This window comes from Podarcis bocagei, assembly GCF_964188305.1.
Source record: "Podarcis bocagei genome assembly, chromosome: 4".
Classification (NCBI taxonomy): domain Eukaryota; kingdom Metazoa; phylum Chordata; class Lepidosauria; order Squamata; family Lacertidae; genus Podarcis; species Podarcis bocagei.
In genome coordinates, this window is record NC_138128.1 from 103,449,108 (window position 1) to 103,471,363 (window position 22,256).

The 22,256-nt window shown below is 41.3% G+C and overlaps 1 protein-coding gene across 8 annotated transcripts in view; it reads left to right on the forward strand.

The window, feature by feature from the left end:
• Positions 1-21,549, forward strand: part of FAR2 (fatty acyl-CoA reductase 2) — a 108,837-nt gene extending 87,288 nt beyond the window's left edge. For 5 of the 8 annotated variants that reach the window (XM_081191039.1, XM_081191035.1, XM_081191032.1 and 2 more), the window contains exons 6-12: positions 236-280; positions 958-1,076; positions 2,820-2,887; positions 11,007-11,178; positions 14,505-14,634; positions 18,121-18,248; positions 19,880-21,549. In XM_081191039.1, the coding sequence (XP_081047165.1) occupies positions 236-280; positions 958-1,076; positions 2,820-2,887; positions 11,007-11,178; positions 14,505-14,634; positions 18,121-18,248; positions 19,880-20,042 (825 nt within the window). In that variant the 3' untranslated portion in view covers positions 20,043-21,549. The remainder of the gene's footprint in view (positions 1-235; positions 281-957; positions 1,077-2,819; positions 2,888-11,006; positions 11,179-14,504; positions 14,635-18,120; positions 18,249-19,879) is intronic. The other 3 variants (XM_081191036.1, XM_081191038.1, XM_081191037.1) reach the window with 3 other exon arrangements.
• Positions 21,550-22,256: the final 707 nt, after the last annotated feature.

The following is a 22,256-nucleotide window of genomic DNA, read 5'->3' on the forward strand; positions in this document are numbered from 1 at the left end:
AGTGGTCTATGACCATGTTTATTTTTTTACCATATTTTTAACCCACTTTTGTTTGCTGACTCACATTAATAAAAACCATCAATCTCAGGCAGAAAAAAATGTGCACTAGGCTTCAGATTCACAGATTGGAATATGGTAAATGTGCTATGCATAATCTCAACTCTCCCTCCCCCCCCCCCATAATAGAAACTCAAAATTTCCCTCTCCATAATTGCTTTCCCTTATTTTTTTTCAGGGGTGGATTGATCAGTTCAATGGACCATGCATTTTCTTGATTGCGGTATGTGTCACCTAGTAGAATTCTTAGGTTCCTGAGATGCTGGACCAGGGCCACAGTAATATGCAACCTCATATGTAACCTCTGATAATTAGTACTTAATGTCCTTAAGAAACAGAAGAAACAAACTCCTTGCAGGTGGAGTTTGTTGCATACTTTGAACAAACAATGAAGCAGCAACTATTGGTGCAAATCACTATTAGTAATAGTAGTAAAATTCACTACTAAGTAGTAGTAGTAAAATTTATATACAAGGGAGGTCTTTGTAGCCTCTCTTATTTTCAGTTGAAGACAGGCCAGAAAGCAAGCCTTGCCTGTTGCCAGTTATTCCCCACCCCCTTTAAATTGGTTGATTGGTTGGTTTTTGCTGCTTGGAAAAGCAGTGGCGAGAATGAGGAGAGGGTGGCCATACTTCGTGTGGGTCTTTTTTGCTTTCCTCAAGAATATGCGCCCACTGTGTGGGCGCACAGTTCCTTTGCACATACTCATGGATGATTTGGAAAACCAAAACAAAATCAGAATGATTTTGGCAAAGATAATTTGCCCATAACTATCACCTTTCAAGTGATGAAAGTAGTTCTCCATTTTACTGAAATCTCGATCCCATTTCAGGTGCATTATCTCTGGGCAATGAAATTATACCACAAAATTTGCTAACTAGCCCCTTCTCCATCCCACAGACTGGAAAGGGGATTGCACGGATTGTAAAATGCAACAAAGATGCAGTTGCAGATATAATTCCTGTAGATATTGCCATCAATTTGATCCTTGCTGCTGGATGGTACACTGCAGTTCAGAGGTAGGACTGGTATTTTGTGATGGACTTACATGGGCAAATAGGTTACTGAGATTCCCCTTCTTTCTTTATCTCTTCTTTCTTGTTTTTCTTTTTCTTTTTTTGGATTTGATCTTTTATATGATCTCTTTGATCTCTTTTATGATCTTTGATTTTGGATGGCTCTCAATTAGTGCTAACTAGATGTATATGTCTTAACATCTAAACAATTACCGTATTTTTCGCTCTATAACACGCACCCGACCATAACACGCACGTAGTTTTTAGAGGAGGAAAATCCGTAGGCATGCCACCCGTAGGCATTCCCTCCATAACACGCACAGACATTTCCCCTTACTTTCTAGGAGGAAAAAAGTGAGTGTTATGGTGCAAAAAATACGGTATATTTTGAAAGATGAAGACGTGTACAGAGAGCTGACAGAGAGATAAGGAAGGGGCCTGTATGAAAGAGGTTTTCTCAGGGTGTGAAACGGAGGAAGAGGAAGCTCTCCCAGGTGGGAGGTGGGAGAATTCAACTCTCTGTATGGGTGAAGATCAAGATAAAAGGGTGGCTGAGGGCTATATTTAAACTTTTGTGTCTTCTGAATATCCTATGAGGTTTATTAATGTGCTGTATTTTCTTTTTCTCGTTAGTTTTCTATTATTCTATTATTTTCTATTATTCTGATGTTTTCTATTATTCCCTTTATTTTAGTTGGAATTTTATGGTTTATTAGGTTGAAAACCTTTAATAAAATAGTTGTTTTTTTAAGGACTGATGTTATGAATATGCATTCTAGTTTCTACCTTCCCTTGTAGGTATGCTGAGGTATGCATTTTGTGTAGCTAGCTCGCTTATGGTATCACCACCACCACATTTGAATATGAACATGTGCAGATTCAAACTTCTCATTCATTCATTCAGTCATTTTTAAATGTATATCTCAGCCTTCCTGCCAGAGGAGTCCAGGGCGGTCAACACATCAACCTTTAAACAGTACAATGCAAATAAAATGACATCATACCAAAAAAAGCAAGCGAAAGAATTACAAAATTTAAAGGGGAAGAAGAGAGACTTAATCAGCTGTTCTTTAGCACTGGGCAGAATAGTCATTGTGGAATGAGATATGCAAATAAAGCCTCATTACTCAGAGCCAGGTTTCTAATTTGAGACATTTGTTAGATTATTCAAGAGTAAAATGTGTGAGAAATACTCGGTTGCACAGAAATAAAAAATGAGCAATATTTTCTGTCTAGTCCACCCGCAGGCCACACACATGAGTCATGGCTCATGCCCTTCATTGCTTTTGCCTGGGTGGAAAGTGTCTTTGAATTGCAATTATGCTTCTTGGTCACTTGGATGGAGGGTGTGTGTGTGTAGAAACCTCTGGTTTTACTACATTTTAAGCTATTGTACCAAAGTAAGAGCCATGTCCATTGCATCAGGTGTGGGATGGCATCAATCCCAGCACAGATGTGCAACATGACTAATTTCTGCATGAGTCACTGCTCTGAGCTGGGCTCCTCCTAAGCTGCAAGATTGGTGATTTATACAGAAGTGCATGGGTATTTGCTTTTTAAAAGTAAACCTTTGGGATGTAAAAGTTCCTCTAATTTTAAACCTCCCTTTTTAATTCAGGAAAGAAGCATGACTACTCAGCTGTTAGAAATTTAGGAAATTTAGAATGATAGCCATTCTAAACAAAACAATACTGTGTTTTGTTTTATTTCTCCATTTCATTCTTTCCCTCCTTGCTTATTTTTCAGGCCCAAGTCACTGTTGGTATACAATTGTATAACAAGTAACATCAGCCCATTTTCCTGGGGAGAAATACGTAAGTTTATTTTTAAAAGTGCAAGGTGGATTCCATGAAAATCACAGGTTTCAGACATGGCACATATTTGGTGGATTCTGCCAATGCAATCCTGAAAGCTTGCCCTGGTACATCCACAGATAAAGGCTGTGAATTATCAGGGTAATTATTAATTACCCTGATTAACCCTGTGGCCTTCTGCCTTCTATTAAATTAAAAGCAAAAAACCCCAATGTTTTGGCAACTTGAAATTTTATTTTGTGCTACATTTCTTGTTCCATTGACTCCAGAACACTCACCTACAGCACAGTCACAAACCAGTGGTGAGAGAGAATATAAAGTCCAAAATATATTATGGGTTCCCATTACCATAGGGGCAGGTGATATTAATCTGGTCCTGCATCCATTCCCCTCATTTTGTAAGCAGGTCACACCAGTGATACCAAACAAGCCAAGCCCACTGGAAGGACTCTCCTGAGGCAGTGGTGGGATGGTGTCATGACTGCCTTCTTCGAGAACAAGGCAATGACTTTGGAGGAAGCATCAGAAGGCGAGAGGGAATTGCCCTCAGAGCTTGCCTTGGAAGACCCTCATGCTCTGAAACATCAGATACAGAAAGAGTCCATTCTGCCAGCACCTCTGTGGCCTGAGGAGGTTGCATTGCTGACCTTTGGTTCTTGAGGGCTCCAGTGCAGAAACTCCAGTGTAGCCACTGACTGTTAAATTGACCAATTCTATGAAGACTTACAACACCTTCTAGAAATGACACCAAAGAAGGATGTTCTTCTCATTATAGGGGATTGGAATGCTAAAGTACGGAGTCAAGAGATAAAAGGAACAACTGGTAAGTTTGGCCTTGGAGTTCAAAACGAAGCAGGGCAAAGGCTAATAGAGTTCTGCTAAGAGAACAAGCTGGTCATCACACTCTTTTCCAACAACACAAGAGACGACTCTACACATGGACATCACCAGATGGGCAGCATCAAAATCAGATTGATTATACTCTCTGCAGCCAAAGACGGAGAAGCTCTATGCAATCAGCAAAAACAAGACCTGGAGCTGACTGTGGCTTAGATCATCAGCTTCTTATATTCAAGCTTAAACTGAAGAAAGTAGGGAAAACTGGGCCAGTAAGCTACAATCTAAATCAAATCACATTAGAAGTGAGGAACAGTTTTAAGGATTTAGATTTGGTGGACTGAAGAACTATGGATGGAGGCTTATAACTATACAGGAGGCAGCAACAAAAACCATCCCAATGAAAAGGAAATGCAAGAAAGCAAAGTGGCTGTCCAACGAGGCCTTACAAATAGCAGGGGACAGGATACAAGCAAAATGCAAGGGAGATAGTGAAAGATACAGTAAATTTCTAAAGAATAGCAAGGAGAGACAAAAGGGCTTATTTAATAAGCAATGCAAAGAAATATAGGAAAACAATAGAATGGGGGGAAACCAGAGATCTGTTCAAGAAAATTGGAGATATGAAAGGAACATTTCGTACAAAGGACAAAAGTGGTAAGGACCTAACAGAAGCAGAAGACATCAAGAAGAGGTGGAATTATACCAGAAAGATATGGATGTCTTGTACACCCCAGGTAGTATGGTTGCTGACCAGACATCCTGGAAAGTGAAGTCAAATGGACCATAGAAAGCACTGCTAATAACAAGGCCAGTGGAAGTGATGACAGCTGAACTATTTAAAATTTTAAAAGATGATGCTGTTAAGGTGCTACACTCAATATGTCAGCAAGTTTGGAAAACTCAGCAGTGGCCAGAGGATTGGAGAAGATCAGTCTGCATCCCAATCCCAAAGAATGCTCCAACTACTGCACAACTTGCCCATTTCACACGCTAGCAAGGTTATGCTTAAAATTCTATAAGCAGTATGTGGACTGAGAACTCCCAGAAGTGCAAGCTGGATTTCGAAGGGGCAGAGGAACCAGGGACCAGTTTGCAAACGTGCGCTGGATTATGGAGAAAGCTAGAGAAAAACATCTACTTCTGCTTCATAACTGTGTCAACCACAGCAAACTATGGCAAGTTCTTAAAGAAATGGGGCTGCCATCTGTCTCCTGAGAAATCTCTATGTGGGACAAGAAGCTACAGTTAGAACTGGATATAGAACAACTGATTGGTTCAAAATTGGGAAAGGAGTACGACAAGGCTGTATATTGTCTCCCTGCTTATTTAACATATGCAGAATTCATCATGCGAAAGGCTGGACTGTATGACTCCCAAGCCGGAATTAAGATTGCCAGAAGAAATATCAACAACCTCAGATATGCAGATGACGCATCTTTGATGGCAGAAAGTGAGGAGGAATTAAAGAACCTCTTAATGAGGGTGAAAGAGCAAAATATGGTCTGAAGCTCAACATCAGGCAGGTGATGTTGAGGCAGGTGATTAGCAACATCAGGCAGGTAATGTTGAGGCAGGTGATTAGCTGTGGGAGGAGCTTATCAGAGCTAGCTGGGCAGCAGTTGAAGAAGGAGCAAAAAGGGTTTTCTTGTGTGTGTGTGTGTGTGTGTGTGTGTGTTTCTTTGTGGCTGATTAGCTGTTCTCCCTGTGCAAAGGTCAGAGGGGGCAGGGTTTCTGTTGAGGCAGGTGATTAGCTGTGGGAGGAGCTTATCAGAGCTAGCAGGGCAGCGGCAGTTCGATCCATCTTTTAGATTTAGGGGACCTAGTCTCAAACGTTTGTTGGGGGAGACCTAGGTTTTTTTGTGGGCAGAGTTATTTGTCCTGTCTTCACGCTTTTTATGATGGAGGACCGCTGTAGCCACCGCCAACGACACGTTCTCAAGATGGAGGGGGAGGGAACAGCTGCAGTCGCCAGCGGTTCCTGTGCAATGTTTGCCATCTTGCCAAAGGTTGCAGGCAGCTTTACCTGCAGCAATTGCATGTTGATTGCCCTCTTAAAAGACAAAGTCCAGCAACTGGAGGAACGTGTAGCTACGCTCCAAAGAATTAGAGAGCTGGAGCTCTTCTTGGAAGCAACAGAGCACACCGTCTCCACCAAGGAGGAGACAGGGGACTCTCCTGAGAAGGAGGCTAGTTCACCAACACAGGAGCCAGATATATGGAGAAACGTGACTCAAAGAAGTAGGAGGCCCAGGGTTCGCTCTGATTGTTTAGAAATACACAATCGCTTTGAGGTCCTCTCCCCTAGCATGGAAGACGAAGAGCAGACTCCATTTGAGGATCTCTCCCTCAGTACAGTCGATCAGGTATATGAAGACGAGCAGCAAAGTCAGTCCTCAGGGAATGTGCAGGCGACCTTGGAACGGACGGCTCACGGAAGAACCCCGACCAAACTTAAGAGGAGGCATGTAGTGGTGATAGGGGATTCCCTACTGAGGGGAACAGAAGCAGTGATCTGTGGGCCTGACAAGATGTCTCGGGAAGGGTGCTGTCTCCCCAGGGCTAAGATCCAAGATGTAACTGAACGACTGCAAGGAATCATAAAACCCACTGACAAATACCCCTTCCTCTTGGTTCATGTGGGAACCAATGACACTGCAAGCAATAGCCTCCAGAAGATCAAAAGAGACTACGAGGCTCTCGGCAGGAAATTGAAGCAACTACATGCACAAATTGTCATCTCATCTGTCCTTCAGAGAAACAGACCAGACAAGAAAGGAGGAGGAGTGGCGTTATATGTCAGGGATGCGTATACCTGTGAAGAGATCCAAGATTTAGAACCTCAAAGCCAAAGTGAGAGCATTTGGGTCAAAATTAAGGGAGAGAAGAATAACAGTGACCTCATTGTGGGAGTTTACTATAGATCCCCAAGCCAAACGGAGGACATAGATGATGCCTTCCTGGAACAGATGGCCAAGCATGCAAAAGGAAGGGAGATAGTAGTAATGGGGGACTTCAATTACCCAGATATTTGTTGGATGTCAAACTCAGCCAAGAGCATAAGGTCAAACAGATTCCTCACTGGCCTTGCAGACAACTTCATTGTCCAGAAAGTGGGAGAAGCAACAAGAGGAACAGCCATTTTAGATCTGGTCCTAACCAATGTTGATGACCTTGTTAGTGGGGTAGAAGTGGAAGGATCATTAGGCGCGAGTGATCATGCTCTTCTGAAGTTTACTATACAGCGGAAAGGAGCAGCCAAGCATACTAGGACTCAATTTCTTGACTTTAAGAAAGCCGACTTCATAAAACTTAGGGAAGTGCTGGGTGAGATCCCATGGACAGTAATACTAAAAGGAAAGGGAGTTCATGATGGCTGGGAGTTTGTTAAGAGGGAGATAGTAAAAGCACAACTTCAGGCAATACCAATGAGACGGAAACATGGAAGTTGCCTAAAGAAGCCATGGTGGCTATCTAAAGAACTTTTAACTGAGTTAAGATTAAAAAAGGATGTGTACAAAAAATGGAAAAGGGGGGAAACCACCAAAGAGGAATTCAAACAAATAACCAGCACGTGTAGACACAAAGTCAGAAATAGCACAGAATGAACTCAGGCTAGTTTAGATGTTTTCAAGTCTCCAGGGCCAGATGAACTGCATCCAAGAGTATTAAAAGAACTGGCAGATGTGATCTCAGAACCACTGGCAGTCATCTTTGAAAATTCCTGGAGAACAGGCGAAGTCCTGGCAGACTGGAGGAGGGCAAACTTTGTCCCTATTTCCAAAAAGGGGGAAAGAGAGGACCCAAATAATTACCGCCCAGTCAGTCTGACATCAATACCAGGGAAGATTCTGGAGCAGATCATTAAGCAAACAGTCTGTGAGCACCTAGAAAGGAATGCTGTGATCACCAATAGTCAGCATGGATTTCTGAAAAATAAGTCATGTCAGACTAACCTGATCTCGTTTTTTGACAGAATTACAAGCCTGGTAGATGAAGGGAACGCAGTGGATATAGCCTACCTTGATTTCAGCAAGGCATTTGACAAGGTGCCCCATGATATTCTTGTAAAGAAGCTGGTAAAATGCGGTCTTGACTATGCTACCACTCAGTGGATTTGTAACTGGCTGACTGACCAAACCCAAAGGGTGCTCATCAATGGTTCCTCTTCATTCTGGAGAAGAGTGACTAGTGGGGTGCCACAGGGTTCTGTCTTGGGCCCGGTCTTATTCAACATCTTTATCAACGACTTGGATGATGGACTCAAGGGCATCCTGATCAAATTTGCAGATGATACCAAACTGGGAGGGGTGGCTAACACCCCAGAGGACAGGATCACACTTCAAAACGACCTTGACAGAATAGAGAACTGGGCCAAAACAAACAAGATGAATTTTAACAGGGAGAAATGTAAAGTATTGCACTTGGGCAAAAAAATGAGAGGCACAAATACAAGATGGGTGACACCTGGCTTGAGAGCAGTACATGTGAAAAAGATCTAGGAGTCTTGGTTGACCACAAACTTGACATGAGCCAACAGTGTGACGCGGCAGCTAAAAAAGCCAATGCAATTCTGGGCTGCATCAATAGGAGTATAGCATCTAGATCAAGGGAAGTAATAGTGCCACTGTATTCTGCTCTGATCAGACCTCACCTGGAGTACTGTGTCCAGTTCCGGGCACCACAATTCAAGAAGGACACTGACAAACTGGAACGTGTCCAGAGGAGGGCAACCAAAATGGTCAAAGGCCTGGAAACGATGCCTTATGAGGAACGGCTAAGGGAGCTGGGCATGTTTAGCCTGGAGAAGAGGAGCTTAAGGGGTGATATGATAGCCATGTTCAAATATATAAAAGGATGTCACATAGAGGAGGGAGAAAGGTTGTTTTCTGCTGCTCCAGAGAAGCGGACACGGAGCAATGGATACAAACTACAAGAAAGAAGATTCCACCTAAACATTAGGAAGAACTTCCTGACAGTAAGAGCTGTTCGACAGTGGAATTTGCTGCCAAGGAGTGTGGTGGAGTCTCCTTCTTTGGAGGTCTTTACGCAGAGGCTTGACAACCATATGTCAGGAGTGCTCTGATGGTGTTTCCTGCTTGGCAGGGGGTTGGACTCGATGGCCCTTGTGGTCTCTTCCAACTCTATGATTCTATGATTCTATCAAAAAAACCAAGATTGGTCCCACTGGTCCCATCACCTCTTGGCAAATAGAAGGAGAAGAAATTGAGGCAGTAAGATATTTTACTTTCTTGGGCTCCATGATCACTGCAGATGGTGACAGCAGTCACGAAATTAAAAGATGCCTGCTTCTTGGGAGAAAAGCAATGACAAACATAGACAGCATCTTAAAAAGTAGAGACATCTCCTTGCCAACAAAGGTCCGTAAAGTTAAAGCTATGGTTTTCCCAGTAGTGATGTACGGACGTGAGAGTTGGACCATAAAGAAGGCTGATTGCCGAAAAATTGATGCTTTTGAATTATGGTGCTGGAGGAGACTCTTGAGAGTCCCATGGACTGCAAGAAGATCAAACCTATCCATTCTTAAGGAAATCAGCCCTGAGTGCTCACTGGAAGGACAGATTGTGAAGCTGAGGCGCCAATACTTTGGCTACCTCATGAGAAAAGAAGACTCCGTGGAAAAGACCCTGATGTTGGGAAAGATTTAGGGCACAAGGAGAAGGGGACGACAGAGGACGAGATGGTTGGACAGTGTTCTCAAAGCTACCAACATGAGTTTGACCAAACTGCAGGAGACAGAGGAAGACAGGAGAGCCTGGCGTGTTCTGGTCCATAGAGTCACGAAGAGGTGGACACAACTAAACGACTAAACAACAACATCCATGGCTTACCTCTGCTCATCATTTTTTCTCTACGTTGCCTCTCGGTTTTTGTTCTTGTTTGTCAGATCTTATCGTTCCTGAGGTCTGAAACAATTCTAGTGCTTATGTAATTATGCAATTCAGCTTCTGTACACTTCCTCTGCTCCACTCAGTAAGTCTCCTCCCTTGTTGTCCATTATGCACAAAGGACTTATTAAGGTCAGCAGGAATTCTGTATGGAGATGAAATGCAGAGTATGCAGTTGAAATGAACACTGTGCATTGAAAAGCAGCAGCAGGGGAACAGAATAGAATCAAGGTCCTTTGGCAAAACTTCTCCAAAGCTATTTCACACAGTGACTTATGTCAGTTGGCATTAGAGTCCATGTGGCTAAAACCACTGAAATGTAAGAATCTTAGAAGATTTAATGTTTTGTGAATTGAAGTCTTAGGGTCCTGAATCCACTGAAGCTATATGTTCTGGGAAAATGTGATGTGGGGATTTTTAAGTGTCCTTCATGTAGTTTATCCCTAAGGGGGATAGTGTAAATCAGCAGTTACAGATACAAGTAGTTTTGTGAGTAGTAATGCCAGGAAGGGCTCAACAACTCAGCCAAAAGTTAGTCTCCTGGATCGCCAGGCAGCCTTTCCTCCTCTAGACAGAATTTCTAATTCCCCTCTATCATTGCTTTCACTGAAAGAGTAAGGAGGGCAGGAATGTCCCTTGGGTCTTATCATCATCTTCCTGTTCAAGGCAGAGTGAAAGGTAAAAGGTAAAGGGACCCCTGACAGTTAAGTCCAGTCGCAAACGACTCTGGGGTTGCAGCGCTCATCTCACTTTACAGGCTGAGGGAGCTGGCATTTGTCTGCTTCCACAGACAGTTTTTCCGGATCATGTGGCCAGCATGACTAAGCTGTTTACCTTCCCGCTGGAGCGGTACCTATTTATCTACTTGCACTGCATGCTTTCGAACTGCTAGGTTGGCAGGAGCTGGGACCGAATGGTGGGAGCTCACCCTGTTGCGGGGCCTCAAACTGCCAACCTTCTGATTGGCAAGTCCAACCGGCACAGTGGTTTAAACAACAGTGCCACCCGCGTCCCTTGAATGAAAGGTAGAAACACATTATTTCTTGTGGATGTTTTAAGAGGGGGAAAATGCACGCTAGCTGACGTTACGTCGAAATAATCAGAGAGATGGCTCTCTATTTGTAATCCTATTAACTTTCTTAGGTATGTAGACAAAGGATGGAATGAATCCTACTGCAAAAGATCTCTCACTTTCCCAGATGAGTGCAAAGGTTTGCAGAGTGCAAAAGTTAATTGCAGCCTTTTCTCGTTGCTTTTCTGTAATCAAACAATACTAAATTAATTCAGGCCTATCTGTATGCTCTTGCAAGTATGACTTCAATTCTCTTTTGATAAAAGCAAAAACAACAACCGTGTCCCCTGTTATTTTACAGGCGATGTTGCCATGGACATATTGGAGAGGATTCCCCTGGAGAAAGCCTTCAGAATCCCTAATGCTTGCATGACCCAAAGCGACTTTACGTATGAGTATTGGAGAACTGTTAGTCACAAGTTCCCCGCCTTTCTCTATGATTTGTATTTAAGGCTAACTGGAAGGAAGCCAAGGTGAGGGGAAACTGCTAAATGGTTGAAAAGACAGTGACCATTTTAGGTGCATCTACCGTAATATGTGTGTAGCCATGACCATGTGCATCGTATCAAACCTGGAAGGGACATGAAAACGTCACAAAAAGGGGCGGGACTGGGCAGGGCTGAATAGGTTGTTTGCAGGGTTTTCTAATGCCATTTCAGATATATGCAATTTCACTTAAATGTGTGGTGCCTTGGAACATAACCCCTGTACGGGCAACAACCAATTGGTGTTTGACCATGAACACAAGCATTGCAGCAACCCAGAAGTGGCCAGGGAGCAAAGTGTGTGGGGGGGGTAACGGGCAGCCCATTCCCCAAACGGCCATTGCCTGTATTGCCAAGCACTGTAGGGAATTTGACTTGCTATATACATGAACGAAAAGAAAAAAGCAACCTTGTTGTCTGTTGTTCTTTCTTTATTGCTGTTAATGAGTTCAGCACTGAAGCAACAGTGGAACCACCCAGAGAGTGCATAAGTAGGATCTAGACAGCTTGTTCTGGTCATTACATCTACAAGTGTGTGCGTGCGTGTGTGTGTGTGTGTGTGTGTGTGTGTGCGTGTGCGTGTGTGTGTGTGTGTGTGTAAAGAGCAGCAAGGAAAATGTTGCACCAGTTTATAGAGATTTGTCAAGATTATCTTAGAAAACATAACTATTAAAAATAATAGGCAGTTTCTAAATTGAAGAGTGGGTTACAGTTGAAAAATCCTTAAAGTGGATTTTTTAAGCTTGTTCAAATTTTGTGTCTGCACCCAGTGTTACAAGGAGATATACTGAAGACATTGATTTCAATAGAATTTTAGTAAATGTCGTCTGTAGTCACGAGGACCCAAAGAACTATTTTTATACTCAAAGTCTTGGGTTTCCCTGTAGGATTTCTTTTCTCACTCCCTACCTTCTCAAACTGCATTCAGAAGTTCTCTCCACTTAAGAAGGGGGTTGTCTTTTTGCATGGAGGCAAAACCCAAGTTCAAGGATTTCTTAAGTGCACATAATTAGTTGCACTGCTCTTTGGATCCTGGCCATAGCTCATATTCCAACACAAAAGTTGTGCACACTGATTTAATTTCTATGGGCTTAAAGATCCTCAACTCTGTGTTGAATTGTATCCTACATTTTTAGTATTAAAGGTGAAAAAATTGACACTGCTAGAAACTTTGCTAACAGAAAATGTAAATCAAACCTTTAACAATGCAAACATTTTTTTTGAAAAAAACACAAACCTGAAAAATAGTTCCATATTAGTTGTCCATCCTCTTGATGGGCAAGAAAATGTTTGTGAAAGTTCAGCTGGATTTCAGATTGCACTCAAATCCCTGGGTAAAGATCAGTTTTCTGTAGCTCTTGCTTATGGTCTTTTCCTGCTTCCTCATGTTCTCTTTGGCTGCTGCATCTTCCAACCTTTCTGTCTCCTCTCCCTCTTCTTTGACTTGTTCATTTCCCAGGCCCAACCCCTTTGTGTTTTCTTTTCCCATTCCTCTGTAACATTGGAGCAGCTCAGCCAATCACTGGCAGTGATAGCCATCTCAAAAATCTCTAGCTGCATTACAATTGTTGTCATGTCCGCGTCTTTGTGACCCCCTGGACCAGAGCACACCAGGTACTCCTGTCTTTCACTGCCTCCCACAGTTTGGTCAAACTCATGTTGGTAGCTTTGAGAACACTTGTCCAACCATCTCTTCCTCTGTCTTCCCCTTCTCCTTCAGGGTCTTTTCCAGGGTGTCTTCTCTTCTCATAAGGTGGCCAAAGTATTGGAACCTCAGCTTCAGGGTCTGTCCTTCCAATGAGCACTCATAGAATCATAGAATCATAGAGTTGGAAGAGACCACAAGGGCCATCGAGTCCAACCTCCTGCCAAGCAGGAAACACCATCAGAGCACTCCTGACATATGGTTGTCAAGCCTCTGCTTAAAGACCTCCAAAGAAGGAGACTCCACCACACTCCTTGGCAGCAAATTCCACTGTCGAACAGCTCTTACTGTCAGGAAGTTCTTCCTAATGTTTAGGTGGAATCTTCTTTCTTGTAGCTTGGATCCATTGCTCCGTGTCCGCTTCTCTGGAGCAGCAGAAAACAACCTTTCTCCCTCCTCTATGTGACATCCTTTTATATATTTGAACATGGCTATCATATCACCCCTTAACCTCCTCTTCTCCAGGCTAAACATGCTCAGCTCCCTTAGCCGTTCCTCATAAGGCATCGTTTCCAGGCCTTTGACCATTTTGGTTGCCCTCCTCTGGACACGTTCCAGTTTGTCAGTTTCCTTCTTGAATTGTGGTGCCCAGAACTGGACACAGTACTCCAGGTGAGGTCTGACCAGAGCAGAATACAGTGGCACTATTACTTCCTTTGATCTAGATGCTATACTCCTATTGATGCAGCCCAGAATTGCATTGGCTTTTTTAGCTGCCGCATCACACTGTTGGCTCATGTCAAGTTTGTGGTCAACCAAGACTCCTAGATCCTTTTCACATGTACTGCTCTCAAGCCAGGTGTCCCCCATCTTGTATTTGTGCCTCTCATTTTTTTTGCCCAAGTGCAATACTTTACATTTCTCCCTGTTAAAATTCATCATGTTTGTTTTGGCCCAGTTCTCTATTCTGTCAAGGTCGTTTTGAAGGGTGATCCTGTCCTCTGGGGTGTTAGCCACCCCTCCCAGTTTGGTGTCATCTGCAAATTTGATCAGGATGCCCTTGAGTCCATCATCCAAGTCGTTGATAAAGATGTTGAATAAGACCGGGCCCAAGACAGAACCCTGTGGCACCCCACTAGTCACTCTTCTCCAGGATGAAGAGGAACCATTGATGAGCACCCTTTGGGTTTGGTCAGTCAGCCAGTTACAAACCCACTGAGTGGTAGATTTCATGGATAGGTTTGATCTTCCTGCGGTCCACGGGACTCTCAAGAGTCTCCTCCAGCACCATAATTCAAAAGCATCAATTCTTCGGCGATCAGCCTTCTTTAAGGTCCAGCTCTCACTTCTATACAGCACTACACATACCATAACTGCTGCCAGAGGAAAACAGAAGGCAAGTTAAGAATGGAAGGCCTGCCAGTCTGATGGTTGGTTTCTTCAAAGAATATTTAAGACGCTGCAGAATGCGTAAAGAAATTCATTCCCTGTGCTTCTGATAATCATTTTCAAAATTTATTTCAAGTGCAAGCTTTGATCTGGAGCAGGCTTTGATCTGGAGTAGCCGATCTCTTCAGAGGGCTTTAAATTCTTGCAATGGCTATGTGGATTGTGAACCAACTATGGTAATCCCATCCATTTTGGATGGGATCTCTGTTCTGTCTTTCAGAATGATGAAGATGTACAACCGCCTCCATGAGTACATGATGCTCTTTGATTTCTTTTCCAACCGTTCCTGGGAATGGAAATCAGACAATATGAACATGTTACTGAACCATCTTAGTCCAAAAGATAAGAAAGTAAGCATTGTTCTAATCCAAAATATCTTTACAGATTCCCATCAAGGTAACAATTGTTTCATGTGGCCTAAAAGAAAAACATCAAATTTCTAGTAAGTATGCCCCCAAATTCCACTACAACCAAAATATTGGTTGGTTTCAGGATGGGTTGGATTGATTTTCAAAACAATGATTTGACCATTTTTTATTGAATCCATCATTGGTACAGAAATAACAGGTGATGCCTAGGATAGTTTATGAACGACATGCTTGCCTTTCTGTCTATGCTTGGAGGCTGTGGGGTTCATTCAGTCTAGATTTTGGGGTGAACCAGAACCAACTTGGATCTGGGCAATACAATCTGGACTTGAAATAAGAAATTCAAACTTGATACTGTTAGTATCAAGTGTCACACAAGTGTCACACACATTTTCCTGTGAGTAAGCACTATTGAGCACAGTGCATGCATAGGGTTGTGCTGTTAATCTGCCACTTGCCCAGGCCATGGTTGGGGAAGAAAAATCAGGTGTCCATGTGATATGTATGTATGTCCAGCTCACAAAATCGGGGGATAACCATATGCTGTGTAGATGACTTGTCTTCATTTTTGCAGCAGTCACGTTTATTGCCCCCTATGCCAGTGATGGCGAACCTTTTAGAGACTGAGTACCCAAACTGCAACCCAAAGCCCACTTTGGCTTTGGGCAATTCCAACATGGCAATTTCACCTGTATATCTCATTTTTTCTGTGTGTTTCATTTTTCTTCTTAATGACTTCTGTAATAAATAATCCTTCATGAAAGTTATTGCATTATCTTCTTCACTAAATTATCTTTCCATTGATATATAATTTTATGGTATAACTCAGTGCTTTTTTTCTCCATTCAGTTCCTTTCTCTCTTAAGCCACCCCCCCTTCTATTTATTTATTCATTTATTGAATTTGCATACCACCCTTCATGTGCAGGTCTCAGGGCAGTTCACACATAAAAATACAAGACAAAAAACACAAAATACATAATGAAAACAAGAATAAACCAATAACCCTCCTCCCTTCCAATACTTATTCCATATGTAAACATCTACATTCACAAGATAAAAGGATCACCCTTCTGCCTGCCAACAGTTAAGCACCTGTTTGTTGCAAAATGCAACCTGCACAAGTGTGTTTACATGCACCCCTATCAGTCCCACGGGAAGTCGGCTGGCTGAAGTCCTGTTGATCCACCCCTCAGATACTCTTTATAACCCATCCCTCACACCCCAGTGTTGCCCACCATGTTGCTCTTAATTCCCTCGCCTACACCTCGCCCCCTTTTAGTCCCTGCCCGGCTTCCCTCTTCCTTATTCTGCACACCCTTACTTGGGAGTAAACCCCGCCAACCTTAGCAACGCTTCCTTCCCGAGAAAGCCCCCACACGCAAATTCCCACACCAGATTTATCGTAGGTGTTTTGTCACTTTTCCAGTTTCTTGCAATCAAGATCCTGGCTGCCACTGTCGTATACATGAAATTTATCTAATTTCTTTTTTAATTTCTGATGTCATTATACCTAGAAGGTTTCAGGTTTTTTCTTAAATGAGAACTTAAATAACTTTTTTAATTCATTGTAGATATTATTCCAAAATTCCTTAATGGCTGTGCATTCCCACCACATGTGTATATATTACCCAATACCATCTTTACACCTCCAACAAGTTGGTGGTCTATTTTTATACATCTTTGTGAGTTTTGCTGGAGTGTGGTGCCATCTGTATTGCATTTTCATAATATTTTCTCTAAGGTTATAAAGGTAAAGGTATCCCTGACCATTAGGTCCAGTCACAAACGACTCTGGGGTTGCGCGCTCATCTTGCTCTATAGGCCGAGGGAGCCAGCCTTTGTCTGAGACAGTTTTTCCAGGTCATGTGGCCAGCATGACAAACCAGAGCAGCGCACGGAAACGCGGTTTACCTTCCCGCCAGAGCGGTACCTACTTATCCACTTGCACATTGATGTGCTTTTGAACTGCTAGGTTGGCAGGAGCTGGGACTGAACAACAGGAGCTCATCCATCACGGGGATTCGAACCGGCGACCTTCCAATTGGCAAGTCCAAGTGTTATAACTCTAAGGTTATAACACGCCATAAATTTACTATCCCCCCTCCACAGTTTCTCCCATTGATCCATATAGATGTTATATGCTCTTGCGCCCATTTCACCATTGACACTTTCACCAGTTCCTCTTTCACCTCCCATTCTAAGAGGAGGTTATAAATTCTTGAAATGTATTTTCTTTTTAATTGGATTAATTCTTTTTCAAATCTAGATGTTTCCTTTGCAAGACCTTCCTTTTTATCTAAACTCAATCTTTCCTTTATCTGAAAATATTGTAGCCAGTCGACAGAAGGTGTCTTCTGATTTCTTCAAATTATTTTAATTTGATGTTATCATTAATTTCTTTTATTAACATTAACTATTAACTGTGTATGTGGCCCAGTCTCCTTGCATATTTTTCTTTTTAATAGCCAGGGCTTCTGTCGGTGAGGTCCATAGGGGAATCTTTGGTTCTAATATTCCTTTATATTTTATCCAGATCTTGTATAATGATTTGTTTATAATATGATTTAAAAATCCCTTGTGTACCCTCACCTTTTCATAAATTAGATATGCATGCCAACCGTATCGAGGTCTAGCACATCTGTATCTCTTAAAGTGATCCAGTCTTTTATCCATACCAGTCCGGCAGCAGCATGATAGAGTTCTAGCTCTGGTAGGGCAAAGCCCCCCCTCCCTTTGGTCTATAAGTATTTGATGCTTAATTCTTGGTTTTCTTCCATTCCATATAAATCTAGCAATGTCTTTCCTCCAGCTTTTAAAGCATTTCATTCCTCCCAATATTGGAATGGTTTGGAACAGCAAAATCATTTTTGGTAAAATGTTCATTTTTACTGAAATCCTGCCCCAGGATTTGTTCCAAATTTCCATATTTTTTTTTTAATCTCCTCAGATCTCATATTTTTAACTAATAAGTTAGGTTTTTTTAAGTTTCTGTCAATCTTCCGAATTTGTTAATTTTTTCTCTAATTTGTTGAGGGTTTTCAGTTGTTACTATGAAATCGTCTGCAAATGCTCTGATTTTGCGGGGGAAAACATGCAAATTCCCATACCAGATTTCTTGGATTTATTATTATTATTATTATTATTATTATTATTATTATTATTATTACACTAAAGTCACCTCCCTTTGTCAGGGGAGGTCACCACTTTGACGGCGGCGCACGGTGGGGCGACTGCGCGCGTGCCCACAGAGAGGGCTCTGAGTGCCATCTCTGGCGCATGTGCCACAGGTTCACCACCACTGCCCTGTGCCATGCCAGCCTCACTTACTTGCAGGAACCTATAAAAGTTCAGGCCTTTTTTAACCCCTTATCTGATTGCCTTATTTCTTTCCCCACTCTCCGGGCTGCACCACTTGCTCAAGCCACGCAAATAACGTGACATTTGTTTTTTTCCCCCCTAATTCCAGTTGTTCTTATTTGATGTCCGCCAGTTGAATTGGTCAGCATACATAGAATATTTCTGTCTAGGAGCTAAGATGCATGTGCTGAATGAAGATTTGGCTGGCATTCCTGCAGCAAAGGAGCATTTACGAAAGTAAGGCATTCATGTATACTTTTAGTATACAGAACAGGACATTTTACTCATAGAGTAAAATTCCATTTGAAATAGCTAGAAGTATTTGAGATATTGTAAATGGTTCTTCGGTTAAAAAAAATTTTGTTTTTTGAACTTGTGGATCCCCCCACAAAAAAACAATTAAATCAAATTAAGTTGAAGAAAGATACAGTCTGAAATTTTGATGCCAACAATGTTTCTTTTCTGGGAGCAACCTGAAAAATGTAGCTGATCCACTTGCTGCACTATTTCTCTTTCTCTCTCATCATGGGGTCTACAAAGTCTATAACTACTTATTTTGCAAAACGTAAACATCACCCATAATGCATGCAATAAGTTATGTTTATGTTATCCAGTTGGAGGCATCTTGGTTATTGACAGTTCATTTCACTTTTATAAAATAAATTAAGAGTGGTGTTTTTTTATGTATACTATAAACAAGTTTTGCAGCCTTAATCTTTTATTCCATCTTATTGCAAAGCTTCTGTTTTGCTTTTTATTGCTTCTGTTTTTTGTTCCCTAAATCTAATTTAGTGAGTCAATTAGGCCATTGCAGCAAATTCTCAAAGTCTCTCCATTGGGAATTTCATAGATGGGGCACCAGTCAGCTTCCACATCTTTGCAAAGAGTATTCTGGCTGCAGGCAGCATACAAGATGCCATCTCTTTATGTACTGATTTCACCAACTATTCCACATAAATTAGTAGAGAAAACACTGGGTGAAGGGGCATTGCAAACCCTCAGATCATTTTAATGTGACATTTTATTTCTGCCAGTATTGAATTGTCTTATCACAGTTCTACCACATGTGGAATGTCTCCCTGTGTACTTTTAGACATTTGTAATATGTGGTTGGGGGTTGTTTTATTCATTTTTTTGTGTCTGGAATGATATGCACCTACTCACAATTTTAAAGCAATTTCTCCTTATTCCCATATGTAAGGGAAATCTGTGAGCATTTTTCCAGATATTTTCCTAGATATTCAACAATACCTTTTCCCCAATATTTTCAGCCAATTTTATCATATAACCTTTCACTTCCTCTGGTTTTGTATCATATTTGTTAAGTAGCTACCAATGTGTGCTTCTTGCTCAGTTATTTCTCTTATATGTAAGGTAGTTTTCAACACAAGATTGAACTTGAGAGGGCTTAAACCAAAGAGAATTTTTTTCTTGCAACTCAGCCTGGACTGCTGTGATCATAGTGCCCTGAAGAACCAAATCTTTTCTTTTGAAAAGGCTGCTCCCTTCTCCCAAACATGGTATCATTTGAAACCTGTGATAGTTTAGTATTTGCTAAAAAAATTCACTCTCTTTTACTTCCCTGGTTTATTTGTTGCATATAATTTATAGGATTTGTTTGAAGTTTTATCTAAGATTTCCTTTCTCATAGGGGAAGCAACATTCTTTGCGTTGCTAGGCTAATAATTTACCAACCTGTTACCCCATTTGAAAGTATTCTGTTTGCTTGCTTTGGTTGTTGGTGTAGTTAATTTTTTATATCTATGTGCATCCATACAGTCTAATTGTTGTTCTTTCCTAAAATATAATGATTTTTAACATTCCTTTTCTTTTTTGTAAAAGCTTTGTTTCTCTGTTCTTTCTGCCAGGCTAAGAAACATTCAATATGTCATCAACACCACCCTGATTGTGTTCATCTGGCGCGTATTTATTGCAAGGTCGCAAATGGCACAAAACATGTGGTACTTTGTGGTACAGCTCTGCTACAAGTTCCTTAGGTACTTTAGAGTTTCCAGCACCCTCAGGCATTGAACATACCTGTCTGGTTATTGACTACCAGCTCTTGGAAGGACCTCTAGTCAACAGTTGTGTGCGTGTTTGAGCTTCAAAGCAGCAGAGTATCTGTCAGCTGCTGTGTCATTCAACATATTTCATTAAATACTCATAGCTTATTTTTTTTCCTAATAAACCACCATCTTATATCTCTAGGTCTACCAGGCTACATATCAAAGCCATAACTAAATATTTGGACACAGGTCATTTTAGAGCACTTACCCCTGCTGAAGGGATGTAGATTACCAAAGCTGCCCTATTTCACCTCAGATACAAAACACTATTTAATAACCCTCAGTCTCATCTCTTCCTATGCCCCAAATGAAATGTGAAAATATCTGATAAAACAAGAAATAGCTGACGAAGTGGAGGTATATTTGTCAAAACCCTTCATTAGATTAATTGAGAGCAAGTGGGGTTCAAATGTTTTGCTTTTGCATGGGGCTGCCTCACTTCAAATATGTTTATAAAAGAGAAAATAAAATCAGCATGAGAGTGGTGGAAGGTTTCAGATTTTTCTCTCTTCTCATAGCACACAGATTTCAGTACACTTTTTAAAATGCATGTCTTTCCCACAGACTTAACTGGTTTTATACATTTCTTCTTTTCCACGGGGAACACTGCAAATTGTATTAAGATAAAAAAACTATGGGCCCCTAAATCACAAAATGCCCAACATACTACAATTTCAATGATATTTTTTTTCATTTTTATGCCGTAAAATGATGCATGTCTAAAAAGTATGTCATTTTTCTTTTTTTCTTTTGCAGAAGCCACCATAGTTAAGCTGATATATTTGATATATCAGATATATTTGAAGCATAAATCATCTCCATATAATATGGACCAATTCATTACAAAGTTCAAGGGCCTTCCCTGTCCATTTATATGGACAGTAACAATTTGCAAACATTCCTTTTGGGTTCAGATATTGCTTTTTCCAGAATAATAATAATAATAATAATAATAATAATAATAATAATAATAAATTTTATTTATATCCCGCCCTCCCCAGCTGAAGCCGAACTCAAACTATGCTGATAAAATGAGATTATTTCCCCTATTTGCAGAGCTATGGCAATTTAGACAGCTATGTGGAATGCAATTGCACAAATGTCAAAAGCATGTGGATGCAACTCTTCACTCTTCCTTTTACAATATGTTGCAACCCTTACATTGGTATTCATATTGCATTAGAGTTGACTAGCCTTTTGCTCAGTCTGAAGAAGCCCATTGTCAAGCCCAGGTCAGATATTGTGAAAGCCTCTGCATTAATGGCCTGGTAGCAAGTGTATAATGATTAAGGCCAAAATTAGAAATCCAAAATTAGAAATCCAAAGAGGAAAAGCTGGGAATGAAAAAGGCTAATTGAAAATTACAGTAGCACATCATGTTGTCGTCTTCAGTGGCATTCTCCCCTGCCTGCAATAGATTGGTTTTTGAGATTATATGTTTTAAGTGATGTGCTGTAACAGTGGAATGGATATTATTATTATTATTATTATTATTATTATTATTATTATTACTCCTCCTGAAGACCATGCTGAAACGTATCTGGCTCTTGCAAGGTTCATTCACAGAACCTTTTAAAAGTTTCTAATTCCAGCCATGCTGCCTTCTCTTTTCTGTTGTGCTAAACCTAAACATTACATTAAAACACGTGGAGGCAGCTACTGAAAATAGCAAAATTAATTTCCCTGAGATTTATGGCAACTTAGGTTCTTAGATCTGAGCTTTTTGAACTGTGTGTTGCGACATGTTAGTGTGTTGGCTGCAGTGTGCACCCCTGGACCTTCTCCCAGGTCCAGGGGTGAGTTTAGGCTCCGGTTTGCTGGTAAAACAGAACTACTGTGCCGTGAAATGATGCAATGTCCAAAAAGTGTGTCACCAACATGAAAAGTTTGGAAAGTTCTGCCTTAGATTGTGGCTTTATGCATTTCCTTGTTCCACAGTAGCCGTCACAAGTGGTTGGTGGTGAAAACACGCAGCATAATTATCATGACACATAGGAGATGCTATTCTCTCTTTTTGCAGGAGGCAGAGAGGGGATATATTGGTGGTGGCAGCAACCCTGTATATTCTAGTCCATAAGGCTGACTTGTACACTAGGAAATTCCTAGTCTCCATTTTTGATCTTGTCCTTAAGATTGTTAATGACATTACCAGGCAAGAGCAAAGGAAATGGGTGCAAGA